Below are 22,721 nucleotides of genomic sequence, written 5' to 3'. Positions count from 1 at the left end.
ATCATTTATACGTTTTGCATGTTGAAGTAGATGATATTATCACATCATAAATACCATTTATTTTGATTTTGTTTAATGGATTTTATAGTTATATATGTTTCGACAATATAGTTCAGAAAGAACTGGAAAAGAAAAGGACCACTAAGATCAGTCTTTTAATCTTTATGATGCTTTTTCCTCTTTTCGTTTGTTGAATTTCATATATATCCTGTATAATATCACTTTTGAACATTTCACAATCATAAAAATTATAATTGGAAGTAATTGACTATTTTATCCTGGATTAAAGAAGTAAATTTAATTCCATTACTAAGTTAATGCAGATATATATTCTTCTAAAGTTAAGTTCGTTTCTTCATGAGGCTATAAGAAGAAAACCCACGCGCACCTATCGCGCGTTAAGCACGTGATACAAAAACCCGTGGACTATATAACTCTCGAAATTGGGCCTTTTTCGCATATTTTAGAAATTGAGAAGGCCGAGAGCGCGTGGTTTTGGGCCATGCACTATTTTTTTTCTTCCTAGAGCATTTATTTCCTGTACAAAAGAAAATGCATACGTTACCTTCGCATTTCGATCTCTTTTAACACACTGCATTTATTTGTTGCATACACTGACATAATAAAAATAGTTTTTTTTTGGTTTTGTTATTCTTCTTTTCATTTATTTCCAATCCTTGTTATAAAGAGGAGAGGATTGTCAACTACAATAATACTATTGGGACTTGCAGAATATTTACTTTGGTTCGACTTACTTTGGAAAAAAGAGTTTCCAAATCATACACTTACATATTGTAGATATTTATTACTATTAAACTGTAAACTTTATCTGTGTTATGGACTATAGTACATGTAGTGGGAAGGTGCTTTTATGGAGATTCCTCAACTTTGCTACCATTCTTTTTTATATATATTTTTTAACTTTAATTGGTAAAACATTTATTGTTGCTCATTTATTTTATTTGGCTTTCAAGTCTTGAAGATCATCAATCATATCTTCTGATTTCTTTTGCAAAAAAAAAAAAGCAATCTCCTTTTATATTCCAACTTACATAACATGAAAACAAACAATCATACACACATCATTATCAAATTTTTAAAATTTATAAAAAGCCTAAGAATAATGAAACTTTGATTAGATTTACTCGAATGGTTTAAAAGAGAAAAAAGTTTCTTGGAAGGTAAAGGTTCGAGCTTTAAAATTTACTCTGTTTTTTTGGGTAGAACAACTCGTGCAATGGGGGCTGTGATGAAAGTGACAAATAGCTAAATATTTCTCATGCATTTATTGAGTCTCCTCTTTGGACCCGATCCCATTCAACTCATCTTCACAGATGTCCCAAGCTCTCTCTCTCTTCTCTCTCTCTCTCTCTCTCTCTCTCTCTCTCTCTCTCTCTCTCTCTCTCTCTCTCTCACTCTCTCTCTCTCTCTTCTCTTCTGTTTCTTCTTTCCTGATCACAAGGTTCTTTGTCTGAATCTCATTTTGTTGAGTCATTTCATTATTAAGCGTCTGGAGAGATCCAGACCAAGTTTAAAGCCAAATTCATCGATCATACAATGTCTGGAGACTCTCTGATCGCATCTAAACAGTAAAGTTTCATTCCTTTATTTTTCCAGTTTCTTTTCTTGTCTGAATGGTGCTTCTTCTTCCTCCTCTCTGTTTCTTCCTAATTCTATCATTGATGTGTTATGCAGAGCAAGTTCTTTGTCCAGATTCTCTCAGACCAAAGCCGTTAATCTCTCACAGGTTCAGTTTCCTTGAATCCAATGAAAGAGTTTCCATTAACTTGCTCCTCAAGCTGTCAATTCACTTTAAGCTTTTTATTTCCTCTTTATTTCTTCAAGAACATTATTTCTTATGACTCTGTTTTCTCTGAAAATATAGCCAAAGAATGTTACTACAGTGATCAACGGTCTTGATTCCCCCAAGAAGAGCAAGTTTCACCTTTACAGATTCGAACTCGAGTACGATGTGAGTTTCACTCACCTCTCTTTTAATCATGTCGAGAAATCCGTAAAAATTTCTTACAGCTCAGACTCTGTTACGGTCTGAAACAGGTGCAGCGATTAAGAGATCAATTGCAGAAGGAAACTGCACTACGCGCTCTATTGCTGAAGGCTTCTGATCAAAGCCATAAGATTGAGCTGTCTCACGCATCTTCTCTTCCACGTAGCGTATGTTTCTCCAACTTGTCTTAAGTTCTAAGCTTAGACGTTCATGGATAAAAGCTTGAACCTTGTGAATGTTCCTATAAAACCGGCAGGTTCAAGAACTTCTCTCCAATATAGCAGCTATGGAAGCTACGGTCTCTAAGCTCGAACAAGAGATCATGTCTCTGCATTTCTTGCTGATTCAAGAGCGAAACGAGAGAAAACTCGCCGAGTATAACCTCACGCATTCTCTATCTCCACCTGTATGTTAATTAAATTCTTCTGTATGTTTAATATTTGTCTCATGTGCCTGGCTCTGATTACAACATTGTTGCCCAGAATGCTATAGATTTGGTTAGACTTTCCGAAAAGAGCGAAACTTTACGCCGTAAGGATCACAAAGGACAACCTAGAAGCAAACTGGCAAAGTCCTTGCAGAGTTTTGATAATGCTAATGAACTATCCAAGGAGATGATCAGATGCATGAGAAACATATTTGTGTCTCTAGGAGAGACATCTGCAGGATCCAAATCCTCACAAGAGACTACCAGTTTTTCTTCTCGTGAGAATCCTACATCATCGTCATCGACATCGTGGTGGTCTCCTTCAGAACACTCACGGATCTCCAGGTGGGCACAGAGTCCACGGATCGATATTCAGAAGAACTCAGATGTTTTAGCAACAGAGAGCAATGCATTTGATCCTTATAGAGTCCAAGGAAAGCTGAGCTGGCTGACATAGGGAGTTACAGATCTGCAACTGAAGTGGCTTCAATGTCTGTTGAGGAGAAGAGGCTCGGATATGCTTCAGATGAGTTATGGAGATTCAGGTATGTACACAGTTTTAAGCATCTTCTGAGATTTAGTTAGGGTCCTTGAAATTTGACAAACTCCTATGTGGCATTTTTATTACAGGAACCTCGTCGAAAGACTTGCCAGAGTAAATCCAACAGAACTAAGCCACAACGAGAAGCTCGCCTTCTGGATCAACATATACAATGCCTTGATCATGCATGTAATAATGTCTTCCGAATTTTCGCTAAACTTCAATTTGCAGATACAAAACTTACATTTTCCTAATTGTCTGAATCAGGCATACTTAGCTTACGGCGTACCAAAAACCGACGTAAAGCTCTTCTCCTTGATGCAAAAGGTTTGATCTCCAAACACAAAACTACTTAACACTTATTGGTTTGGTTCAGACAGAGTTTAATGTAAGTCTCTGGTTTGGAGGTTCTATCAGGCTGCTTATACAGTTGGTGGGCATTCATACAACGCAGCAACGATAGAATACATGACTCTAAAGATGAACCCTCCTCTGCATCGACCTCAAATCGTACTAAACTCAGCTCAAACTTCATTATTTTCTGCAAATTCTTCATTTTCTATACTATATCTCTTACCTAAACCGGGATATTCAGGCTCTGCTTCTCTCCATTCTCAAGCTGAAAGTAACAGAAGCACAGAGACAAGCAGGGATAAGCACACCTGAACCTCTAGTGTCGTTCGCTCTCAGCTGTGGAATGCACTCATCTCCTACAGTAATATTTCCACATCTATCTGCATTTCACATCAGCATTTTTAAACCCACATTGCAAATTTCTCACAGAAATCACTTGCAGGTGAGAATATACTCAGCCGAGAACGTAGCCGAAGAACTTGAAGAAGCTCAGAAAGATTATATACAGGCGTCAGTGGGAGTGAGCCCCAGGGGGAAGTTGATTGTGCCTCACATGCTTCACTGCTTCGCCAAGAAATTTGTCGATGACTGCAAGGTTTCTCTGTGGATTTCACGTCATTTGCCTCCTCGCCAAGCCGCATTTGTTGAGCAATGCATTCACCGGCGACAACGGTGGGGTTTTCTGGGTTCATCTAGTAGCAAATGCGGTGTAGTTCCCTTTGATTCACGGTTTCGGTATTTGTTTCTTCCATAACAGGGGCATTGATGCGCAATGACGTGATTATAGCAAATACTGTTCCGATCCTAGGGTTTTAGGTCTATAACTATTTAGGTGATTCAATCTTCTTTTCTCAAAGTAATAAACAAACCAATGTATTTAGATTTGCTAAACGAAATAAGAAGACGAAATACATTCTCTCAAATTGCAAAAGTATAGTAGTATCGCCAGGGTACACGTTATTCTGACAAATTACTAAATGTTATGTGTCCTTAAGAAGGTGGAGATGAAACTAACTTGGTCCTAACTAGGCATTGATGGATGAAATGTCTACTTTCCGAGATGCTTGGACCACGTTCTTGTTTCCAGGGAAAGACTTGCGGGAGACGTCCACAAGTGCTTTGAAGCTGTAAGGTTCGTGCATAGATAACTCAGAGAGGACTTTCCGGTTCAGCTGGATGTTCTCCTTCATCAGTCCATGGATGAAGTTACCGTAGTTCACCTGTTTCAAGTTTTACAAGTTAGGATTCCAATCAAACATGTCAATTCCATGTTTTTCACAAGAAACAGAGTATTAATCCACATCTAATAGCATAGATTTGAAAGGGCATTAAACAATGGAACCAAGACTATAAGTGAACAGAAGTCATCAACAAAAACAAATGTGTTACAAATCTGAGACCAGGTAAAGTTAGAAAAATATGTTACTCTACTTGTATTAGGAATTAATTACAGTTTCGATTAGTTGGAAACAATTGACAGAAAAAGTATCAGTCATATATTACCAACACGAAATGATACTTTAAGCATAGTTGAGTTACAGGGTAGACATTCACATCCTAAAATCTCCATTTGGATAGCATCTCATACATTTGAAAACTCCAAAATTGATCAAAGATAAGATACAATCAGTATGAAATGCCCTTCATTCAACATTTCAGTCTAATGATGTCCATCTTCTAATAATAAAACCCAGTAACAGCAAGTTCTATCTCTATCACTATGTGGATGCAAGCACAGAGATCCATTGCATAAGAAAAAACTATCGAGGATACAGAAACAAATACAATCAAACTACAACTTGTGAGATAGGCGAAGACAATAAAGCAATTAGGTATAACAAAAAGCATTTATGTCAACAGCGCAAGACTCCGGCGAAATTAAGCATCCCAATTAAACATAACAAAACCCTAAATCCCTAGGATTCGATCACGGACCTAAAAGCTGCAATCAATATCTCAGAAATATCATTTCTAAACTAAATCATAATTTCTAGAATCAAGGCATTTTAGCAGTGACGCGAAGCAATCAGGCAAAAACCTAATATCAATTTTTGCGATGAAAAGGAAAAACGTACACCGTGTTGGCGAGAACCGGCGTTGATGCGCTCGATCCAGAGACCTCTCATCTCGCGTTTCTTGTTACGCCTATCTCTGTAAGAATACTGAAGAGCTTTCTCTACTCTTTCCCTTGCAATTCTTATGCAATTCTTCGCTCTTCCCCTGAAACCTTTCGCTAGCTTGAAGATCTCCTTCTTGTTCATCTTTCTCCTCTCTTCTTCTTCCTCCCTTCTCTCACTATTGTGTAACTCCACTTCCTTCGCCTAACGCCGCCTCTGTGTTTTCCCCATTTTGTTTTCATTTCCGGGTCAATCGAGCCGGTCCGGGTCTGAGATAAATCCGGTAACAATCAAAATCCATTCTCCGTCTGATGGGCCTATGTTATTTGATACCACATAAACTAAACAGAGCCCATTAACCATCCAGTAACGCATAACATAATACACGTGTTGCCACGTCATGAAGAGACATTAACACGTGTCATAGGTTCTTCTTCATTTTCCCCGGGAAACAAACAAAAACAAAACCAGAATGATAGGTTTAAAGTGGCTTTGCTCTGTTTCGTCGTCACACGCAAAAACCCAAAAAAAAAGAGTGAGGAAAGACTTTTTGAACTGTCAAGTACAACAAAATGGATAATCCTCGCCAAATCTCCGCCACGAAATCCGACGGCGTAGAAGCTGCGGGGCAGGGGAAGCTATACTCTCCAGACCACGCGATCAAAATCGCTACAAAACGCGACGAAAACGTGGACCAGGGTAACCTCTACTCTCCTGACCACGCGATCAAATTATCAGAGAAGCCTAACCCCAACAACCCTGTGGAATCATCAGATTCAGAACAAGGAGAGAAGCAGAGCAAGACGACGATGGTGTTGGGGCTGAAGAGTCTTGCATCGGTTAAGGATAGAGTGTTAGAGAAACTAGCCGCTGCTTCGGTTCCGTCGGAGTCGCTCGAAAAAACTAAACAGTTTTTGGAAGGTGTGATTAAGGACTTCGCCGGAGCGGCTCAGGGGATGACAAAAGACGCTTTGCACCGGATTAAAACCCATCTCACTGTTATTCTCCCCTCTGTTTCTCCTGACGTCACCGGACAGGTTTGGCTTTTAAAACTTTTTAGTTCACCGGCAAAATGAATTTTTGGGAATATTTTTTTTGTCTGAATTATGTTAATGACTGAGCAGATAGTGGACGATGCTGAGAAGGAAGCCATTAAAGGAGAGGAAGACGATGAGAGAAAGTCAAAAGAAAGCTCCGGAGACGAAGTCACCAGCAAGTTGCCGTATGTGTCTCCGACGTCGTCATTCTTCGGCTCTCTCACCAAACCATTCTCGAAGCTCTGATTTGAGTTTTTGCATCTTACGTGTACAAGTTAATCTAAGATGAATAAGAAAAAATTCCGAGATTTCTGAATCATATGAACTTTACATGTTTATTGCTCATTTTATAGTGTGAGTTTTGTGTAATACAGAATAGAGTTCCACACTTTTGGTGTCTTATGTTCTACGCCGTTTTAGCACACAAATTTAGAGTTTAATATAAGAAATCAATGTTAATGGACATAAAGAGACCAAAGAGATTCTTGTATGTACAAGTTATACAGGTACGTATGTATATATGTATGTAATGCGTACTTGGGATGAATACATCAGCCAAAATGGAATCAATGATTCTCCTTTTCATGTGTTCTTCTCAAGTACAGATAGAGCCGGAGTCAGATAGTTGTTCGCCTTGTCTGGCAAATGAGCCACCTGACAGAGACAGACAGAAACTCTATCAGATGATATGATGATGAAGATGTGACTTATATATAGTAAGTGACTACTCTTACCAGCTCATAGAGCTCTATTCCTTGCTCAGCAACGTATTCATGGCAAACCTGCATAATTCAATAGAAAAATGTGAGAGATCCATGTCGTGATTTCTTCTTTATAGGTCAAAGAATAAATATTCTATTTTTCAGCATGTTTTTTATGAACTGCCACTCACATCAAAGCTTTTATTTCTAGCGGTTGAATCATGCAGTGCCTTGACACATATATCCGCCACATCCGCACAACTAATGCCCTGAAATTGAAACAGAGTTGGGCATTTTTCAAGTTACAAGTTAGCTCGGGCCAGAGAATCTTCTGTGGTATGCAAGCCTATGACTTGAGTTTCGTTTTCATGATTGAAAGTAACCTGAGAAATTCTGTTTCCTTGATCAAATATCAGAGCTCGCTGGCCGCCTGGTTCCTCCTGTATCAGTAAAGTTGTTATTAAAGCCATCTTTATACACATTGGTGGCAACTCAAAGAATAGTACCTTCAAGGGACCAGGACGAATGATGGTGTATCCAAGGCCTGACCTTCTCAAAGAATCTTCGCCAGCCTGACAAATTTAGAAGACATCAGAGAGGGAGATGTGAAAACATGCAACTTACTGGCACAAAGCCCTGCGAATACGTAGCCTCAAGATTCAAGAGTTTTCTAATGTGTGTGTTTCAGACAAAATAGACTTACCCTCTTAGCTTTGAGGACTTGCTCCCTTCTGTTGGGTTCTACTCCCGAACCAGTACACGATACCAGAATAAAGTCAGTTTCTTGACCTGCCTGTAGACAAAAATGTGGAAAGTTTAAATCTATACATTTTCTGTTTTTTAGTTCTCTCGGTGATGGTCTTCAGCAAGTAGAAATTAAGTTGGGGTACTTACAGGTAACGCTTTTATGTACTCGAATACAAGGCTAAAGCTTCTCAGATCTTGTTGCGTACCAGCAAGTCCATCAGCAGGTCTCTGAAAGAGGAAAACACACAACAGATTGCTACACTCAGACTCCACGAAATGAAAGTTTTTGGTCAATGATTAAACAAATCAAGCGCCAGAAACAACTGCTGAAGCATTGACAAGCGTCGGCAAACCTGTCTCTTAGGCTCAAAACGTATTGTCAATGTGTGAACGAGAAATGGATCTAGCGGTGGATCTTCTAGGTTAACCGGACGTAAAGCTGAAAATGGCACTCTTACCTGCCCAAGGAACCAAAAGCTTTAGCCAGATAAATAGCTGAAAAGGGGTCAGATTAAATTAGCAAGACCGGTGATGCTTTTCATACCCGACAAAATCCTGCTTTGGTATTGATCCTAGCGAAATACTGTTTGCTCTGAGACATATCTGATGTTGGACCAGCTTCAAGGATCACAACATAGGATCTTCCGTTCCCACCAACTGAAAGAACTAAGCCTTCATACCTATTTATATAAGAGCATAAGCACAAAAAGGAAGCTAAGGCTCTAGTTGGTTTCAGACGGTGTTATAAAATCCATTAATACTACTTGCAAGTTATCCCCATTCTCTAAGTTTCTATGATCGAATCATTTCACAGAACAAGCTGGGAGTAAGGATGGTTGACACATTTTGAAACCAGACTTTACCTGTCAAGAGTGGCACCCAGTGGAAGTGAAAGTTTCTTCGACAACTCAACATATCCTCCACGGGTGAAAACATAACCTGCATTTTAAAAACCACTATACCTTAAAAATCACATCAAAAGTAAAAAGTTTCACATTGGCATATTCTCAGAAGATAAGAGTGTACCTGAAAATTCGGCTCTCTCAGTTTCGGTGAACTCGAACTTAGCATCCATTCCACCATCATATTTACTAGCAGTTGTGTCCTGAAAGTAACTTCCTTGACGAATTTCCCAACCCTCAAGAGCCTCGGCCGACTTGAACTTAGCAATTAAAAGCTTGCTTTTGCTGCTTTTACCCGCTCTTAGTTGCGCTAGTCTGTTATTGTAATCCTGCATAATACACAAAACCAATACACAGGAATGACTACTCTGTGCTCAACAAAAACAAAGTAACCGAATCAACCACGTGATCAAACTTAGTTTATACCTGAAAAGCTTTGGTGAGGTTATAAACACCCAAATGATCAACCCGGGTAAGGTCAGCAGTAATAGTAGACCGAGCAGTGGCGCAGTAGATGATCTTGTTGCAGCTTTCAACTGCAGATTTGAGCGTTGACGGTTCTCCCACATCTCCAACAACAATATCCACTGATCTTGGCAACATACTCATCACTTCCTCATCTTGTTTCCTCACCAGTGCCTAAACACAACAACCTCACTCTTTAAAAACTCTTAAAAGCAGCAATTGCATATAAGTACACCAAATACTTTATATTATACGAATATTGAGACTTGTGACCATTATTATATAAAGGAATCAGTAATGTAATCGAACAACCTTAACGGTGTAGCCACGGAGCAAGAGTTTACGGACGACGATACGGCCGATTCGACTAGTAGCTCCGACGACTAAAACGGTGACGTTTTGAGCGCCAGGAACAACGAACTCACACATAGGTCCTTCTCTCATGAGAAGACTATCAAGAGTCTCCTGCTCATCGGGTCGGGTCGTCCTCGACATCTGACCTAATCCAGAGAATTTACGCCACACCTCATCGAAGATCTGCCGCGATCGCCGTCCTAATCCCACAGGGTTCACATCGTCCAGCTTCAGTGACGGCGGAGACTGAGCCGAAGGCGGAGCTGCTGGTGCTGCGTCGAGTTTCTTCGCCGCCGTCTCTTCGCTTTCCTTAGTGGTTGTGGTACCGAGTCGGGTCTTGCCCTTCTTTTTGTCGGAGGGTGGAGACGGAGACGGAGAAGAAGACTGAGCCCTAGGGATTACGATTTGGGAGCGATCATGGAATCTGTGAAGTCTGGTAGTGTTGATGCTGAAACTGTTACCAAAATTGGAACTTAGAAACCTCGCATCAGTCGCCGCCATGTTACTGCCAACGATACTACCCACCATTGTTATTCAATACTCTGCTTCTGCAACAAAAACAGAGCTCAAATTTTTTTTAAAATTATATATTTGAAAACAAAAAATTGTTTAAAGTAGTTTGGATAAATTGTTGTAAAGGCATACGCTTGTTGTGTTATGTGATGAATCTTTTTGCATGCTAGACTGTCATTGAGAAGACTCTTCTTGGTCGAAATTGGAAATGGATAACGAAAGTGAGACTTTACAAGTTTTTTTGTCGTTTGAGAAATGGTTGGATCGGAGGATTTTGACATATCAGAAATAAAATAAGAAGGTGAAGAAGGAGAGAGAGAGAGGAATAAGGAGAGAAGATGACCACAGGATCTGGTTTGTGAGTTTTGGACAGTGATATCACTTCTGAGCCAATTAATTTGCCACGTACATTCTCGCCTTTCCTCTTCTTTTCTTTATTTTTTATTTCTTCATTACAAAAACAAAATTCCATAGAACTAAAGATTACATAAAAGAGTATCGTATTCGTATTCGTATTCGTATATGACAGACAACACAAGAGTTAAGCAAACTGTTTAGATAGTAGCAACAGTAGAATATGAAGCAAATTATGCATATTATAAATTAGATCTAACAATTGCATTAGACAACTTTAGAATATGTAGCAGCAGGTCGTGATAACGTTTACCTTATTAAACCAAAGCCTAATTCAATTAACGAAGATATGAAAATGTTAATACAGGTTCACCCAAAAAATGTAAGAGATGCATCCTTATTAGATACTCTCTTCAACTTACTTGGCTAGCAAGTTAATATGTCACTATGTATATATATTACATTCCCCCACCAAAAGGTATAAAGGCATTTTACAAAATGTACCAGGCTCCAAAAAACAGGAAGAAGAAGAAGAAGAAGGCAGTAAAGACACAGAGTGTATGTATATATATAATCAAAGTATCACACACCAGATCAAGACACTGAACTGCATCGAAGAGTCTCGAATCTGATTTCTTCCTTTTCGCGACCTGACCCAGATCCTAAGTTAGCATCTACCAAGATTCTTCTGCTTCACTGGCACTTAAAGCTGAGAAACTCTTCAAAATCACACAAGCGCTTGTTCCCCCTCCCAATCAATCATCATCATAATTACTCCATGATTTGTGTCTGTTAAATATGAATCCATCTAAATTAAACCGTTATAGGGTTTGTTTCCTGTCTTCTTACGTGCCTTCACTAGCAGGTGTTAATTCACTTCTCCTTCGTCTTCTTCAAGTGGAGCTCAGAAACAAAATCTTCTTAACCTTGGGAAGAAGATTACATTTCCACTTCTGCTTAGATCCTAAATAGATTTAGTATATACAAATTAATCAACCAGAGGTTCCAGCGACTTCTGCAGCTCTCTGTCTCATCATCTCCATGACGGCAGCTCTGCGCCGTGAATCCGATTGCTGTTGTAACCTTCTCAAATGTTCCTTTAGGTCCCTGAATAGAGAGAGTTACAATGATCAATACAAATCTTACAGAACATTAGTTTTATAAAGCTTTGCCATATACTATGCCCGGGTTCTAATATCCAAAAATGACTCGAGTAAAGAAAAAGATTGACTTTTAATTTTACGTTTTTACTTGTCTTAAGAGACAGGGATAGAAGTTAAAGAGTTTACCCGCATCGAGGTACGTCACACTTGGATTCCTTGCAGGCCCGAGCGTGGAGTTGCAAGAGATACCACATTTTCTTGCATAGAACACAACCTCCTGAGGCACGTATTTTGCAACGGAGACCATGTCGAAATAGCCCCTTCACTTTGCGGCAATTGGGATATTGGCAAAGTGAACAACGGCATTGTGACGCATGCACCAGAAGATCGAGCATTTTCCTGAGCTGCATATTTTAGATAAATGAAAACTTTAGCATTTCAGAGACATTTTGGAGCCATATGACTAAACTAATCCCATCCATTTCTTAAAATAGAAGAAGCCTAAATCAAGAGAATAAGAGGCAGCTTTTCAAAAAGAAACTGAATATTACAATACCTGCAAGACACGCAATTGCCTAGCTTCTTTATTCTGAGCGTTTTGATCAGCTAGTGATGGATGATTAGTTAACTTGTGAGGATGATTAACGCCACCCTCTTTATTGTAACAAGCATTGCAGACATCATAGTCTGGGCAAACTTCACAGCGCCAGCCTTGACCACTTTCAATATCGAGGTGGCATGCGTTACATGTTGTCACAAAGGCAGGAGCAGTTGGATTATGCAGATGGTAAAGCACCATCATGGAAGAATGCTTTGCCCGCCTCAGTGTATCATATTGATAATGGTTTCCTTGACAAAGACTCAGGAATGCTTGCCTCGTATCGAAAAATTCACTTTCAAGTATCTCATCTCTGTCCTTAGTGTCTGCAGGAATATCGCCAATCTCAACCTACAGTATCAAGACAACTATCTTGTGAGATACAACAAAATACAGAAACGTATGAGCTTAAATGACAGACCCTCTTCTCAATTCCTGACCCAAAAGAAACCAATGCAACTTACAGGATACAGTTTATGTTTATCTTTGTGATTAGCAGGGTGCCTTTCTCTGTCTTCTCGTTTCTGTTCAGCCTCATAGCACCTGAAAAAGTAGAACAACGTCTTATAGATTGCAGTACTCTACCAGGATTAAGCACACATAGGTTTACCAATAAGTCTCTTCCATGAAGATAATTACCATAGCTTCCAAGTTGTACAAACCAGGTCGCAACAACAAAAACACCAAAAAGAGAGAAAAAGTTAACCAGCAAACGAAAAAGGACAATTCTTACCCATCACATAACTGGAAATCTTTGCACTGGCTGCAAACCCAACGATTTCCGGTAACCATCAGTGTACAGCAATGCGTGCAACAATGCTGCAAGTGAACCATGATAAAATCCTCCTTCATTGGGTGAATGGTCTCACCAAGCTAAAAACATACAGAAATAATATTAGCAAAAACCAAAAACACAAAACTAAACAAAAGAATCGAATTACTAAAGCTGATATGCAGAGAAGGGAAGGGGCATGGAAAGAAACGACTACTTTATGCATTAGCAGCAGATCTTTGGACGCATTCCCTGAGAAATCTGACTGGCCAGATGCTTTAAGAGCCCTTTTTGTAATGGGTTTCTTGAGTATTCCTTTCTTATTTCCCTTTCTACCATCATCATCTTGACTCATTTGGTATATAATATCCTCTGCTGCACCTGGCCAGTAGTCACCATCGAAGTAGGGGAGCCTAGCTGCTGTAACCTTAGCTCTACATTCACCAGTTTGCAAGAAAAAATGGTCATATAGATTTGTAGTTTCCGCAACAATCCCTTCCTTTGCAGCTTTTCTCAACATTGCTAAGTACCTGTGTCGACCATGAGCAATTGGAGGATGTAAAGGATTTTTCCTAGGAAAACTTTATGAAGAAAATGACCAAAGACAATTGGACTGACCATTCTCGTAGTTTATCAGACTTTGGCGTTTTCTGAATTTCTGGATGGCAATATAGGATATAGTCCTCACCCTTCAGTGGTGGACAAGCCCATATGTAGCAGCTCGTGAAACCACGCAATTTGCAGTATTCCAGGTAACCAATCTGAAAAAAATCATCAAAGTATATTCTTGAATCCTCCATGTAATGTAGAAGACCACACAAATCTTGGTTGAAAAACCAGGACTTACAAGAATTTCGTGGTAAACAAAAGTGCGCAGTGCCTCTCCACTAGCAGATTTAATATCAGGTCTAAAGTACTTCACGGAATCCAAATATGAGAGATAAACACGGCGTTGATTAGGAGATGAACATTCGGATCCAAATTCTTGGACATACATCCCAAACAAGCATACTTCTACACCTTCTATCTTCTGGAACAACAGAACCACCTGACAAAAAAATGTGGAGCGCGAAATGCGTTATTTCAAGAGAGGAACTCAGAAAATGTGGACATGAAGCAAATACGATGATGGTGTGTGTCGATAATTCATACCTTGGATTTGTATGGAAATTCGGTCGGAAAATTATCCTCCCGAAAAATTTCGAGAAATCGAGATTTGACTTCCAGCTTCTTGTCAACAGATGAAACAACTCTAACCACAAGGGATTCAGCAGTAGGAATCTGTCAGTGCCAGTTAAAAAAAGGAAACGATGAGTGACCAACCAGTACGCTTCAATCTAATGTTTCCAGTGAAGTAGCACTTCAGAAAACCATAGAAGATAGGACTCGAATGCAAAATCATATGAGACTTTAGACCTTCTACATGTACTCCGCCAGTTTACCTCATCATAACCTGTTCCTTGAACCCTAGCTCTCGCATTCCTTTCCTGCTTCAGCCTTTTAAATAACCGCTCCTCTATATGGTCACTGAGAATTGTTCTTGGCAGGTCTTTCGCTCCGAGAACAGCACTATGAGGTAAAGGCTTTCTCTCATTTTGCTCCACCTCAACTATATAGCAATTTGGACAGGTGTACTCAGCTTGCCCCCCGTCATTCCTTCTCCCATTGAATAGAGCACATATCTGATGCTGCCAGGCTTCACATTTATCACACTGGACCCACTGCAAAAAACATGGAACACAATAGACAAACTCAGAAAAACCTATAAAACCGGGAGTAAATGACAATACAACTCTACTGAGTGGATAATCTTACCCATTCTTCAGTCTCTTCATCATTTTTCTTTTTCTCAAGTCTTGCCTTCTGTATCGAAGTCTCATCAGCGAGAACAGTGTCTCCTCGGGATTCATTATAACAGGGAATACAAAAGTAATGACGAGTTTCACCACCTCCAATAGTATAGTACATCGCATTTCTCTTGATACGAGCACCACAAGGAGTACAATAGATAGGTGGTGGCTCAAATGTAAGCTTCTCCACCGCACATAACTGGCAGGAATTCTCACTCATCGAATTCTCCATTGCCTGATTCTTTTCTGCTTTGGCTTTACTCTGCAGACACATGGAAGTTAAATGATGAGGTATTCATCAGTGATCACGCAGCTAGAGATTCATCTTTAAACCAATACAACAAAGAGTAAAAACATATAGCATATATGAATAAAACTTGCTTCTCTGTAAATTTTTCGAAAAAAAAATTGCAAACCTGGCCAACCCACTGACGAAGACCACGAATATGTTCTCTCACTTGTTCGGGAGTGAACAATTCGGTTAAGGAAACACCTTTTATCTTTGGTTTTCCAGATTTCGATGCACGTTCAGGATTGTCCACCAGATCTTCTTCCTTCGGCTCAGGCTTTTTCTCCATTTTGATGTTTTCTTGCTTTGGCGAGTCACCAGATAAACCATGTTCACTGACAAGCCTAGGTTTGGGAACATTATCAACAGCTTCATTTTTCACTTCTTTAATGTCAAATCCTGTTTGAACAGGAACATCAGGAATTTCTGCTTTCACTTCCACGGTCTCTGACTTCAATGGCTTATGATCCTTTCTCTCGGCATCCTGAGGTAAATCTGCCTCTGTAGTAGAAACAATGGAGCGTTTACAATTTTCAGTCTCAGGGACCACAGGTTGAAAAGATTGCTCCACCTTCAATCGCTTTATTGAAGGTTGCAAATTATCTAAAGTATCAGCACAACGAGGGGCACCAGAAACCGTTCCAGCATTAGCGTGTAATGCATCATTTGATACTACAGATCTATTCACTGAACTCACTGCACTGCTATCACTTTTTAAACGGGCCAGGGCTTGCACATTAGCTTGCTGATAGGTCTTCACAGGCACACAGACCGGGCATCGAGGATCCTTGCAGTTTTTATAGTGGCCAATCAATGCCTTTGTGTGAAGACAACGGGGATACGGACACTTTGGTTCAGAACAATTGTCCATGTGACTCCATAGTTTCTGAACCGTTACACAATTTCGATCTTGGCACTTCCCTCCTGCCGGTTTGCAACTCCGTGCATGACGTAGAAACAGGAGCCATCTCTGTTGATTTCGGAACTTGGGATCGCGACTTATTTTACCATATGTACATGTCGTACCGACAGAATTTTGCATATTAGGGGATTCTGATATACTAGAAGTATGATTTTGACCAATAACACACCCTCCAGTCAAATTATTAGGTTGAGCTTCATCAGATCCGGTAATTCTTTGGTGGAAATCCTGCTGAATGTGCTTTTCACTTGAGATAGCATTAGGCATTTGCGTGTGTTCCTGAGACTGGGAAGGCCACTGACCTCGTGGGTTGGATTCTGATTTTACTCCAACAGCAAGATTGCTAAAACTGTTGATAGAATCAGTACCTATATTCTGAGGGTGAAGCATTTGCTGAATCTGTTGGCTATTTTGAGGGAGTGATGTGCATATATCACTCTGACTTTTGACTGGGAGAGGCTGAGCGTCTGCATGACAGTCTTCTCCAGACTTCTGATATTGATTCTGGAGCTGAGAAAGCTGGAATCGTTCAGATGCTTGGGAGTGCATAGCTTGATTCTGGTTCTCCATTCCAGGCTCATGTTTCACATTTGTAATCATGTCAGAATCCACCTGAGCTTTCCCCAAGCCATCATTACTTGCTAATCTATGTTGCTGCAGGATTTGCTGCTTCAATTTCCTTTGATTGAGAAATTGCTGCTGCTGCTGTTGAATCTGATTTGGTTGTTGCTGGGATCGATTAGGCGGTTGCTGAAATTGTTGTTGATGTGACTGCAGATAATGAGAAAAGAAGATTGAAATTTCGAATACTCAAAGTGATAAGTGTTTAATTTGTCTGCATTGTTGCATGCATAGTGAGGTTGACTGATTGCTCACCAGAGAAGAGTTAACTCTGGACACCGACTGGAAACTTGCTGGTTTGATATTTTGAGCATTTGTCACCGTCCCAACCGATGTTATAGCTCCATGGAAGGGGTCAGGATTTGTTGTGCTATAACCTTCCCCTGAAACATGAAACAAGCTTTCAGTTTTCTGAGTGGTATGTACTAGTCATTCACAATCGCCAAACCACAATGACAGTACATGTGAGATATGATAATCAGGACAGAAAAAAAAAGAAGAGACAAGTTACCCTGCTGTAGTTTTTTGGACGCATTGGTGTAAGATGAACCTGAGTCTACACTTTTTTCGTTCACTCCAACAGTACCATTTACAGAGCTATTGGCCACCCCAGACGGCTTTGGTTGTATGTCAGGTCTAAGGCCAGCAGCCATTTGGTTGGACAACGTGTGACTATTTTGCCCACCTGTATGCTGCCTTTGTTGTTGCTGCTGCTGCTGCGACTGAGGTATCATTGTGGGCTCAGCAGAAAATCCACCACCGTTGTTATTACTAGCACTGTTCACAAACCCGGGTGTCGGAATCATCTGGCTAGTACTTCTCTGAGAACCCATGGAAGCCATTTTCCCTCCAGAACCAAGAGAAAAGTTTCTCGAAGAATGCTGGAATCCATTAGACATATTACCTACAAACAAGTTTCAAGGTGTCAGAGAAACAAGAGATAAAAAAATATCCAGGAAAAATATCTACGATCACATTAATAAAAGAACCTCTATGCACCCCACCAGCAATTAGAGGGCTTCCAGTGTTCACGGCTGTGCTTGTGATGTTGGTGTTGCCAGCTACTGTAGCATCAACAGAGGATGTAACCATCGAATTAGGATTACCCGCAGTGTGTGATAATCCTGGAGTAGGTATCATCGTTCCAACCGAAGAAGAATTAGCATGTCGCTGACTGTAGTTATTTACAGGTCTGCCTTTTATTAGGCTTGTAATCCGAAGTTCAAGGGTTGAGCGGTTCATATAATCATCCTGAAGTACATGTTGGAAAGTGCCACAAATGAAAAGAAAGAATTTAAGTAAGGACAAGAGTCAACAAGCTGGATCTAGAGGCAACATGTCAAAAAGTATCAGCCAATCTAGTTGGAATTCCCCACTCCCCAGTAAACCAAACCCTAAAATGCTACGTACCAATCAATTATTTTTCCTTAAGGCAGACAGAAATATTTTGGTATACCTTTGAGGTAGCCATCTTAAAAAGCCCGTCTTCTATACGTTTAGCAACATCAATATACTTTGCCCTTGATGCAGCATCAGTTGGAGATGGTTGCCGTTGCTGTAACATGGTAAATCTGGAAAGAACGGAAGATCAAGAAGAATCAGTTAGCAGTAGTCCCCTATGCAATAACCATAAAGAAATCTCAAGTACCGGAACACAAAAATCTCCGGTTCTTAAGAAATGAAGCAGATATGCCATAATGCAACCAAAGCAGTAGTAATATGTTTGATCATTCCCAGCCCACATAGAAATAACAATAACGTAATCCATAATACAGAGGCAACTAACAGACAAGGAGTGCAAGATGAATGAAACAAATCCACAACTCATAGACATGCTAAAGTGGGAGGATACAAAAAAAAATGTAGCTGAAAACTGAAGGCTTACACAAGAGTTTGCATGTATTGTCGAAGTTTCTGAACCTCATGATCCATGGCACCAATGATGTTTCGTGAAGGCCCTACTACACCAGTACTAGCACCGGGAGCAGTAACAGCACCAGTAGCAGCACCAACCAAATTCTGCTGCATTTGAGAGTTGCCATTATTCTGGGGCATAGTCCCTTGATTCGGAACCTGTCCCGACATGTGAGCCTGAACATTCATGTTATCTCTTAAATTTGCGTCGCCTTCTCCTAAAACTTCTTGCAACTAGCACTAACAGACACTGCATAACTCTTGTGTCCCAGAGAATCCAGATGATCGAAAGTTCATCTCCTGCTCTTCAAAATTATTCTTCAGATGATCTCTTTAACACCTTAGCACCGTGAAAATGTCCTGAAAATGAAAAAATTCTCTTACTCTTGTTAAAACTGGAGTGACATGATATTATCTCAATTCAATTGAACTAGAATCATACAAGGAATAGCACAAGTGTATCCAAAAAACATATGAATTAAATTAAAGACAATAATTTAAAAAAAAAAAAAAAAAACCTAGAATTCAATCCAACCTTGCAGATGATTCACAGAAGTAGCAAACTTCAGCCGCAAAGAGCACAACCCAGCATAAAATAATTCCACCCCTCACACAAAGGTCACGAATACAAAAAACGTTACGATGATCGAATCTTCGAAAACGCAGTAAGAACGGAGCAATAAAAAAAAAAAAAAACAGCCGATGTCGCACGTGCGAACTCACACGAAGCCAAGCCCAGGAAGGAAAAAAATAACGAAGGATCAAACAAGCGAAGTTAGACAAATCCCAGAAACCCAAATAAACCCAAGAAGACGAGAAATAAAAAACGAATTATCCACAAATTTGTTTTTGAAAAAATTGTAAGAGAGTTTGTTTTTCGCAGTCGGACTTCTTCGAATTTGGGGGACGCTCTTCGGGCGCTCACTCGATTTGGGGATTTTTGATTTTTTTTTTTGATTTTTTGATTTTTCTTTTTTTCTTCCTTAGTTAGGGATTTTTCGTTTTGATTTTGTAAGTAAAAGTAACAAAAAAAAAAAAAAAATAATAAAAAATGACCGGAAAAAATATAATGGAGGCGACGGCGAATATAGGTTTTTGAATGTTTTTTAGTGTAATCGCGTTGGATTGGTTTCAGGTTCGTGCAGTCCTCGGGATATCTGATTCGTCTTCTCTATCTTGCCTCTTTTGGCATGTAAGGATACGAATCGATGGTTTTAGCGGAGACGATTTAATCTTCGTTTGAAACTATGGTGTTAATTTAGTATTTTGGATCGCTTTGGATAAGTGGATTCAGGATCGAGGGATTCGATCGACTTTAGTGAGCCTCGTGATTGAGATATTCCAAATCTCTCACTCCATACAATCTGTTTGGTCTGCCAGATCTACTATTAACGGCGATCGCAGAGGCTTGATTTGGGTCAGAATTGTGAAATCATATGGTGTTAATTCGGTTATTTGGTTCTCTTGGGATAAGCGGATTCAGGGTCGAGGGATTCGATAGGCTTTAATGGGCCTCGTGATTGAGATATTCCAAATCTCTCATTCCTTGCGATCTATCTAGTCTGCCCGATCTGCTATTAACGGTGATGGCAGAGGCTGGATTTGGGTAAGATTTTTGAACTCAATTCGAACCAAATTGAGAATTGATTTGCAAGGGAGAATATCAAGGGTTCGCTCCTTTTATTTGACAGGATTAATGTTGATATCAGATTCTCTTTTGATTCCGGTGTATCACAAGAATTTCGTTAGCCTTTTCTGCTTCGAAAACAAACAGAGGATACGATTGGAAGATACTAACGCAAGGGGAATTTTGGATATTATTCTGGTGCTGGCATATCAAGTGGCTATCATTTGCCATTTATGTTTCAAATCGGTAGGATTAATAGCTTATTTGACTTGGAATGTTTGGGAATATATAAAGGACCGTGTTGTAGCCATTAGTACTCATCACAACTTTCTCTATTTCCTTGTTTCAGTTCTCGGTTTCCTTGCTATATTTTCCGAGAGTTCTCTTTCCTTGGATGGTTGGTGTGTACGAGTCTGGGTGCTGAGTTTCATCATATCTCACAGTGCTTTACTGGGGAAGAATTTGGAGAACAAGAATGATGAGGGTATGGCTCCTAAACGCAGAATCAAAATCCCATATTTTGATAACTCAGCTTTGATAGCGGGATACTCAAAAACAATGGTGGGTCGCTGTATGAATCCTAGGATGCAAGATATGAAATCTCTGCTGATCATGCTTCCCAAGTTTTGGCATGTGGAAGGAAGAGTTGTGGGAGCTGACTTAGGGCTTGGGACGTTTCAGTTTGATTTTGACAATGAAGAGGATATCTTGGAGGTACTACAGATGGGTCCATTTCATTTCGATGGCTGGATGGTGTCCATGCTGCGTTGGAGTCCAACAGTGGATCCTGCCTACCCTTCGGACTTAACCTTTTGGGTCAGGGTTTTGGATGTCCCATTTCAGTTCTGGGCTGAACCAACCTTCCGCAGCATTGGTTCAGAGCTTGGTCGGGTGGAGACGGTGGATATTGATAGCGGGAGAGTGAAAGTAACAGTAAATGGTTTTAAGCCCTTGTGCTTTGATACGGTGATTGAGTTTTATAACGGGGAAGAGACCATTGTCAACCTTCATTATGAGCGTCTTCATGGCTGTTGTAAGAAGTGCTCCAGCCTATGTCACGATGTGGATCAATGCCCACTGTGGGCTACCAACAAGATTACTCCGGCTTTGCATGATCTAGTAGAAGATGTTTCAGTTCGTCCGCTACAGAGTTACAAAAGAGCTGTCATGAATGACAGGAATAAGGGAAAAGGTAAGGATGTGGAAAGTCGAGGATCATCTCAGCCCAGTCAGCGTCCACCTAAAGGAAAACAGGATGGAGGGGCAAAGCATCAGTCTTCAAGGGAAACGGGTGAACCTTCATCGAAACCCCGCCGGTCCAAAAACTCTGTGCAGTTTAATGATCACCGCCACAGGGCTAGACCTACCACGACCGTTGCACCGCCCTTGGGTGTAGCTCCGGTGGAGGAGTTGGAACAGGGACAAATCCCGGAGTGGCGGTCCAGACTGCAACTTTCGGGGTTCCACCATTGAAGCGGGTTCGGAAACCCCTCTTCCAGGAACCAGAGTCAGATTCATACTCTAGTATGGAAAAAGAAACGACTTTGGTAGATGCATGGTCATCAGTTCCGGATGCTGGTTTGGCTTCACAGTTCATTGACTTTGATGCTATGTAATATGCTTCAACCGAAGTGGTCCATGGTGAAACTCTGGTACCGGCAAATGCGATAGGTCCGATAATGGCTCTGCAGGACTCGATAGCAGCAGGGAAAATTTCGGAGGAGAGCATTGATCAGCTGATGGAGGAGGCCGAGACAGAGGTTGAGGACAAAACGGTTGGTGATCCAAAGCAGCAGGCTGATGGATACATGGATGATTCGGTGGAAGAGCCTACTTTGGATCCTGCCATGGTCATTGCGAATATTGGGGGAGAGGCAGCGGATTCAGGGAATGGTCCCATGGATACGAAAATCGACACAGGTACAGCTCATGTTGTGGCTCCACAAGTGGAGAAGGCCAACAAGGTGAAGCCTCCTTTGGCTCTCAAAGGCGCTGCTTCTAGGAAGTTGAGTGTGTACTTGCATACAACACCAAAGAAACGCCCTGTCCCTAAAGAAGCTGGGGAAGGAGCAAACCCGAAGAACCAAGAACAGGAGAAGGCCCAACTGGTGGAGCAAAGCCACCCAAATCAACCATGGATAAATGAAGATTTTGAGTTGGAATTGTCAAGGGCTCGGGAATAAAGCAACTATTGGGTATCTCAAGGATTTGTGGGGGAAGCATAGACCTGACTTTTTATTTTTATCTGACACTAGGCAACCTTTATCTGTCTTAGAGCCTTTTGTTGGTCATTTTGGTTTTTCAAATTTAAAAACGGTTGATCCTATCGGATGTAGTGGCGGCTTGGCCTTATTTTATAATAATATTTATGATGTTTCTATTTTATTTGAGTCGAATCGCTTGATTGATCTGGAACTTACTTATAAAGGTCATGTTATTTATTTTACCTTTATTTATGGTGACCCGGTTCCAACAAACCGAGATATTGTGTGGGAACGGTTAACA

General features: G+C 40.4%; 6 protein-coding genes across 10 annotated transcripts; 3 read left to right on the top strand and 3 right to left on the bottom strand.

The window, feature by feature from the left end:
- Window positions 1-1,090: 1,090 nt before the first annotated feature.
- Window positions 1,091-4,253, top strand: LOC104740358 (uncharacterized). 3 transcript variants are annotated; one of them, XR_015579584.1, is made up of 11 exons: window positions 1,091-1,589; window positions 1,696-1,747; window positions 1,886-1,972; window positions 2,059-2,175; window positions 2,265-2,414; window positions 2,491-2,980; window positions 3,066-3,165; window positions 3,244-3,303; window positions 3,394-3,486; window positions 3,572-3,691; window positions 3,773-4,253. XR_015579584.1 is itself a non-coding variant. In XM_010460920.3 (11 exons), exons 6-11 carry the CDS (start codon window positions 2,925-2,927, stop codon window positions 4,082-4,084), a joined length of 741 nt encoding a protein of 246 aa, XP_010459222.2. In that variant the 5' UTR covers window positions 1,291-1,589; window positions 1,696-1,747; window positions 1,886-1,972; window positions 2,059-2,175; window positions 2,265-2,414; window positions 2,491-2,924; the 3' UTR covers window positions 4,085-4,253. The 3 variants fall into 3 exon arrangements, 1 of the variants encoding a protein (XP_010459222.2); XR_015579585.1 differs by having other exon boundaries at window positions 1,291-1,589; window positions 2,501-2,980; XM_010460920.3 differs by having other exon boundaries at window positions 1,291-1,589.
- On the bottom strand, window positions 4,191-5,933 carry LOC104740357 (uncharacterized). The gene is made up of 2 exons (XM_010460918.3): window positions 5,406-5,933; window positions 4,191-4,550 (listed from the first exon to the last, which is right to left on the bottom strand). The coding sequence occupies exons 1-2, from the start codon at window positions 5,589-5,591 to the stop codon at window positions 4,356-4,358; spliced, it is 381 nt and encodes a 126-aa protein (XP_010459220.1). The 5' UTR covers window positions 5,592-5,933; the 3' UTR covers window positions 4,191-4,355.
- Window positions 5,934-6,019: 86 nt separating this feature from the next.
- Window positions 6,020-6,872, top strand: LOC104755993 (uncharacterized). Its single transcript, XM_010478488.3, has 2 exons — window positions 6,020-6,484; window positions 6,572-6,872. Exons 1-2 carry the CDS (start codon window positions 6,020-6,022, stop codon window positions 6,728-6,730), a joined length of 624 nt encoding a protein of 207 aa, XP_010476790.2. The 3' UTR covers window positions 6,731-6,872.
- A 26-nt stretch (window positions 6,873-6,898) lies between these two features.
- On the bottom strand, window positions 6,899-10,575 carry LOC104775775 (protein HIGH CHLOROPHYLL FLUORESCENCE PHENOTYPE 173, chloroplastic). Of its 2 annotated transcripts, XM_010460914.3 has the most exons (14): window positions 10,299-10,575; window positions 9,612-10,201; window positions 9,261-9,473; window positions 8,959-9,163; window positions 8,796-8,871; window positions 8,477-8,612; window positions 8,286-8,390; window positions 8,080-8,160; window positions 7,889-7,978; window positions 7,692-7,757; window positions 7,569-7,625; window positions 7,377-7,454; window positions 7,219-7,266; window positions 6,899-7,138 (listed from the first exon to the last, which is right to left on the bottom strand). In XM_010460914.3, exons 2-14 carry the CDS (start codon window positions 10,179-10,181, stop codon window positions 7,067-7,069), a joined length of 1,797 nt encoding a protein of 598 aa, XP_010459216.1. In that variant the 5' UTR covers window positions 10,182-10,201; window positions 10,299-10,575; the 3' UTR covers window positions 6,899-7,066. The 2 variants fall into 2 exon arrangements, with proteins under 2 accessions (XP_010459216.1, XP_087339627.1); XM_087483501.1 differs by having other exon boundaries at window positions 9,612-10,512.
- Window positions 10,576-10,837: 262 nt separating this feature from the next.
- Window positions 10,838-19,641, bottom strand: LOC104743344 (histone acetyltransferase HAC12). Of its 2 annotated transcripts, none has more exons than XM_087483495.1 (18): window positions 19,125-19,641; window positions 18,561-18,949; window positions 18,132-18,246; window positions 17,680-17,926; window positions 17,187-17,579; window positions 16,931-17,058; window positions 15,260-16,825; window positions 14,809-15,105; window positions 14,436-14,714; window positions 14,146-14,274; window positions 13,841-14,041; window positions 13,612-13,754; window positions 13,211-13,523; window positions 12,955-13,094; window positions 12,686-12,764; window positions 12,180-12,572; window positions 11,810-12,027; window positions 10,838-11,627 (listed from the first exon to the last, which is right to left on the bottom strand). In XM_087483495.1, exons 2-18 carry the CDS (start codon window positions 18,776-18,778, stop codon window positions 11,513-11,515), a joined length of 4,974 nt encoding a protein of 1,657 aa, XP_087339621.1. In that variant the 5' UTR covers window positions 18,779-18,949; window positions 19,125-19,641; the 3' UTR covers window positions 10,838-11,512. The 2 variants fall into 2 exon arrangements, with proteins under 2 accessions (XP_087339621.1, XP_087339620.1); XM_087483494.1 differs by having other exon boundaries at window positions 17,665-17,926; window positions 19,125-19,441.
- Window positions 19,396-22,622, top strand: LOC147927913 (uncharacterized). Its single transcript, XM_087483496.1, has 3 exons — window positions 19,396-20,195; window positions 20,281-20,462; window positions 20,566-22,622. The coding sequence occupies exons 2-3, from the start codon at window positions 20,450-20,452 to the stop codon at window positions 21,687-21,689; spliced, it is 1,137 nt and encodes a 378-aa protein (XP_087339622.1). The 5' UTR covers window positions 19,396-20,195; window positions 20,281-20,449; the 3' UTR covers window positions 21,690-22,622.
- Window positions 22,623-22,721: the final 99 nt, after the last annotated feature.

Source organism: Camelina sativa, chromosome 14 (assembly GCF_030686135.1).
Source record: "Camelina sativa cultivar CO46 ecotype springtype chromosome 14, ASM3068613v1".
NCBI lineage: Eukaryota > Viridiplantae > Streptophyta > Magnoliopsida > Brassicales > Brassicaceae > Camelina > Camelina sativa.
This window is presented reverse-complemented; position numbering and strand designations above follow the sequence as displayed.

Coding starts and splice junctions, on each gene's coding strand:
- LOC104740357 (XM_010460918.3), bottom strand. CDS start 5,591: ATGAACAAGAAGGAGATCTTCAAGCTAGCGAAAGGTTTCAGGGGAAGA. Junction 4,551..5,405: donor CCGGTTCTCGCCAACACGGT/GTACGTTTTTCC, acceptor AACTTGAAACAG/GTGAACTACGGTAACTTCAT.
- LOC104740358 (XM_010460920.3), top strand. CDS start 2,925: ATGTCTGTTGAGGAGAAGAGGCTCGGATATGCTTCAGATGAGTTATGG. Junction 3,487..3,571: donor CTCTGCATCGACCTCAAATC/GTACTAAACTCA, acceptor CGGGATATTCAG/GCTCTGCTTCTCTCCATTCT. Junction 3,692..3,772: donor GAATGCACTCATCTCCTACA/GTAATATTTCCA, acceptor AATCACTTGCAG/GTGAGAATATACTCAGCCGA.
- LOC104743344 (XM_087483494.1), bottom strand. CDS start 18,778: ATGAATGTTCAGGCTCACATGTCGGGACAGGTTCCGAATCAAGGGACT. Junction 14,275..14,435: donor AAGGAACAGGTTATGATGAG/GTAAACTGGCGG, acceptor TGGCACTGACAG/ATTCCTACTGCTGAATCCCT. Junction 12,573..12,685: donor ATAAACATAAACTGTATCCT/GTAAGTTGCATT, acceptor TTGATACTGTAG/GTTGAGATTGGCGATATTCC.
- LOC104755993 (XM_010478488.3), top strand. CDS start 6,020: ATGGATAATCCTCGCCAAATCTCCGCCACGAAATCCGACGGCGTAGAA. Junction 6,485..6,571: donor CTCCTGACGTCACCGGACAG/GTTTGGCTTTTA, acceptor ATGACTGAGCAG/ATAGTGGACGATGCTGAGAA.
- LOC104775775 (XM_010460914.3), bottom strand. CDS start 10,181: ATGGTGGGTAGTATCGTTGGCAGTAACATGGCGGCGACTGATGCGAGG. Junction 9,164..9,260: donor ACCTCACCAAAGCTTTTCAG/GTATAAACTAAG, acceptor TGTATTATGCAG/GATTACAATAACAGACTAGC. Junction 7,455..7,568: donor AAGGAAACAGAATTTCTCAG/GTTACTTTCAAT, acceptor TTTCAATTTCAG/GGCATTAGTTGTGCGGATGT.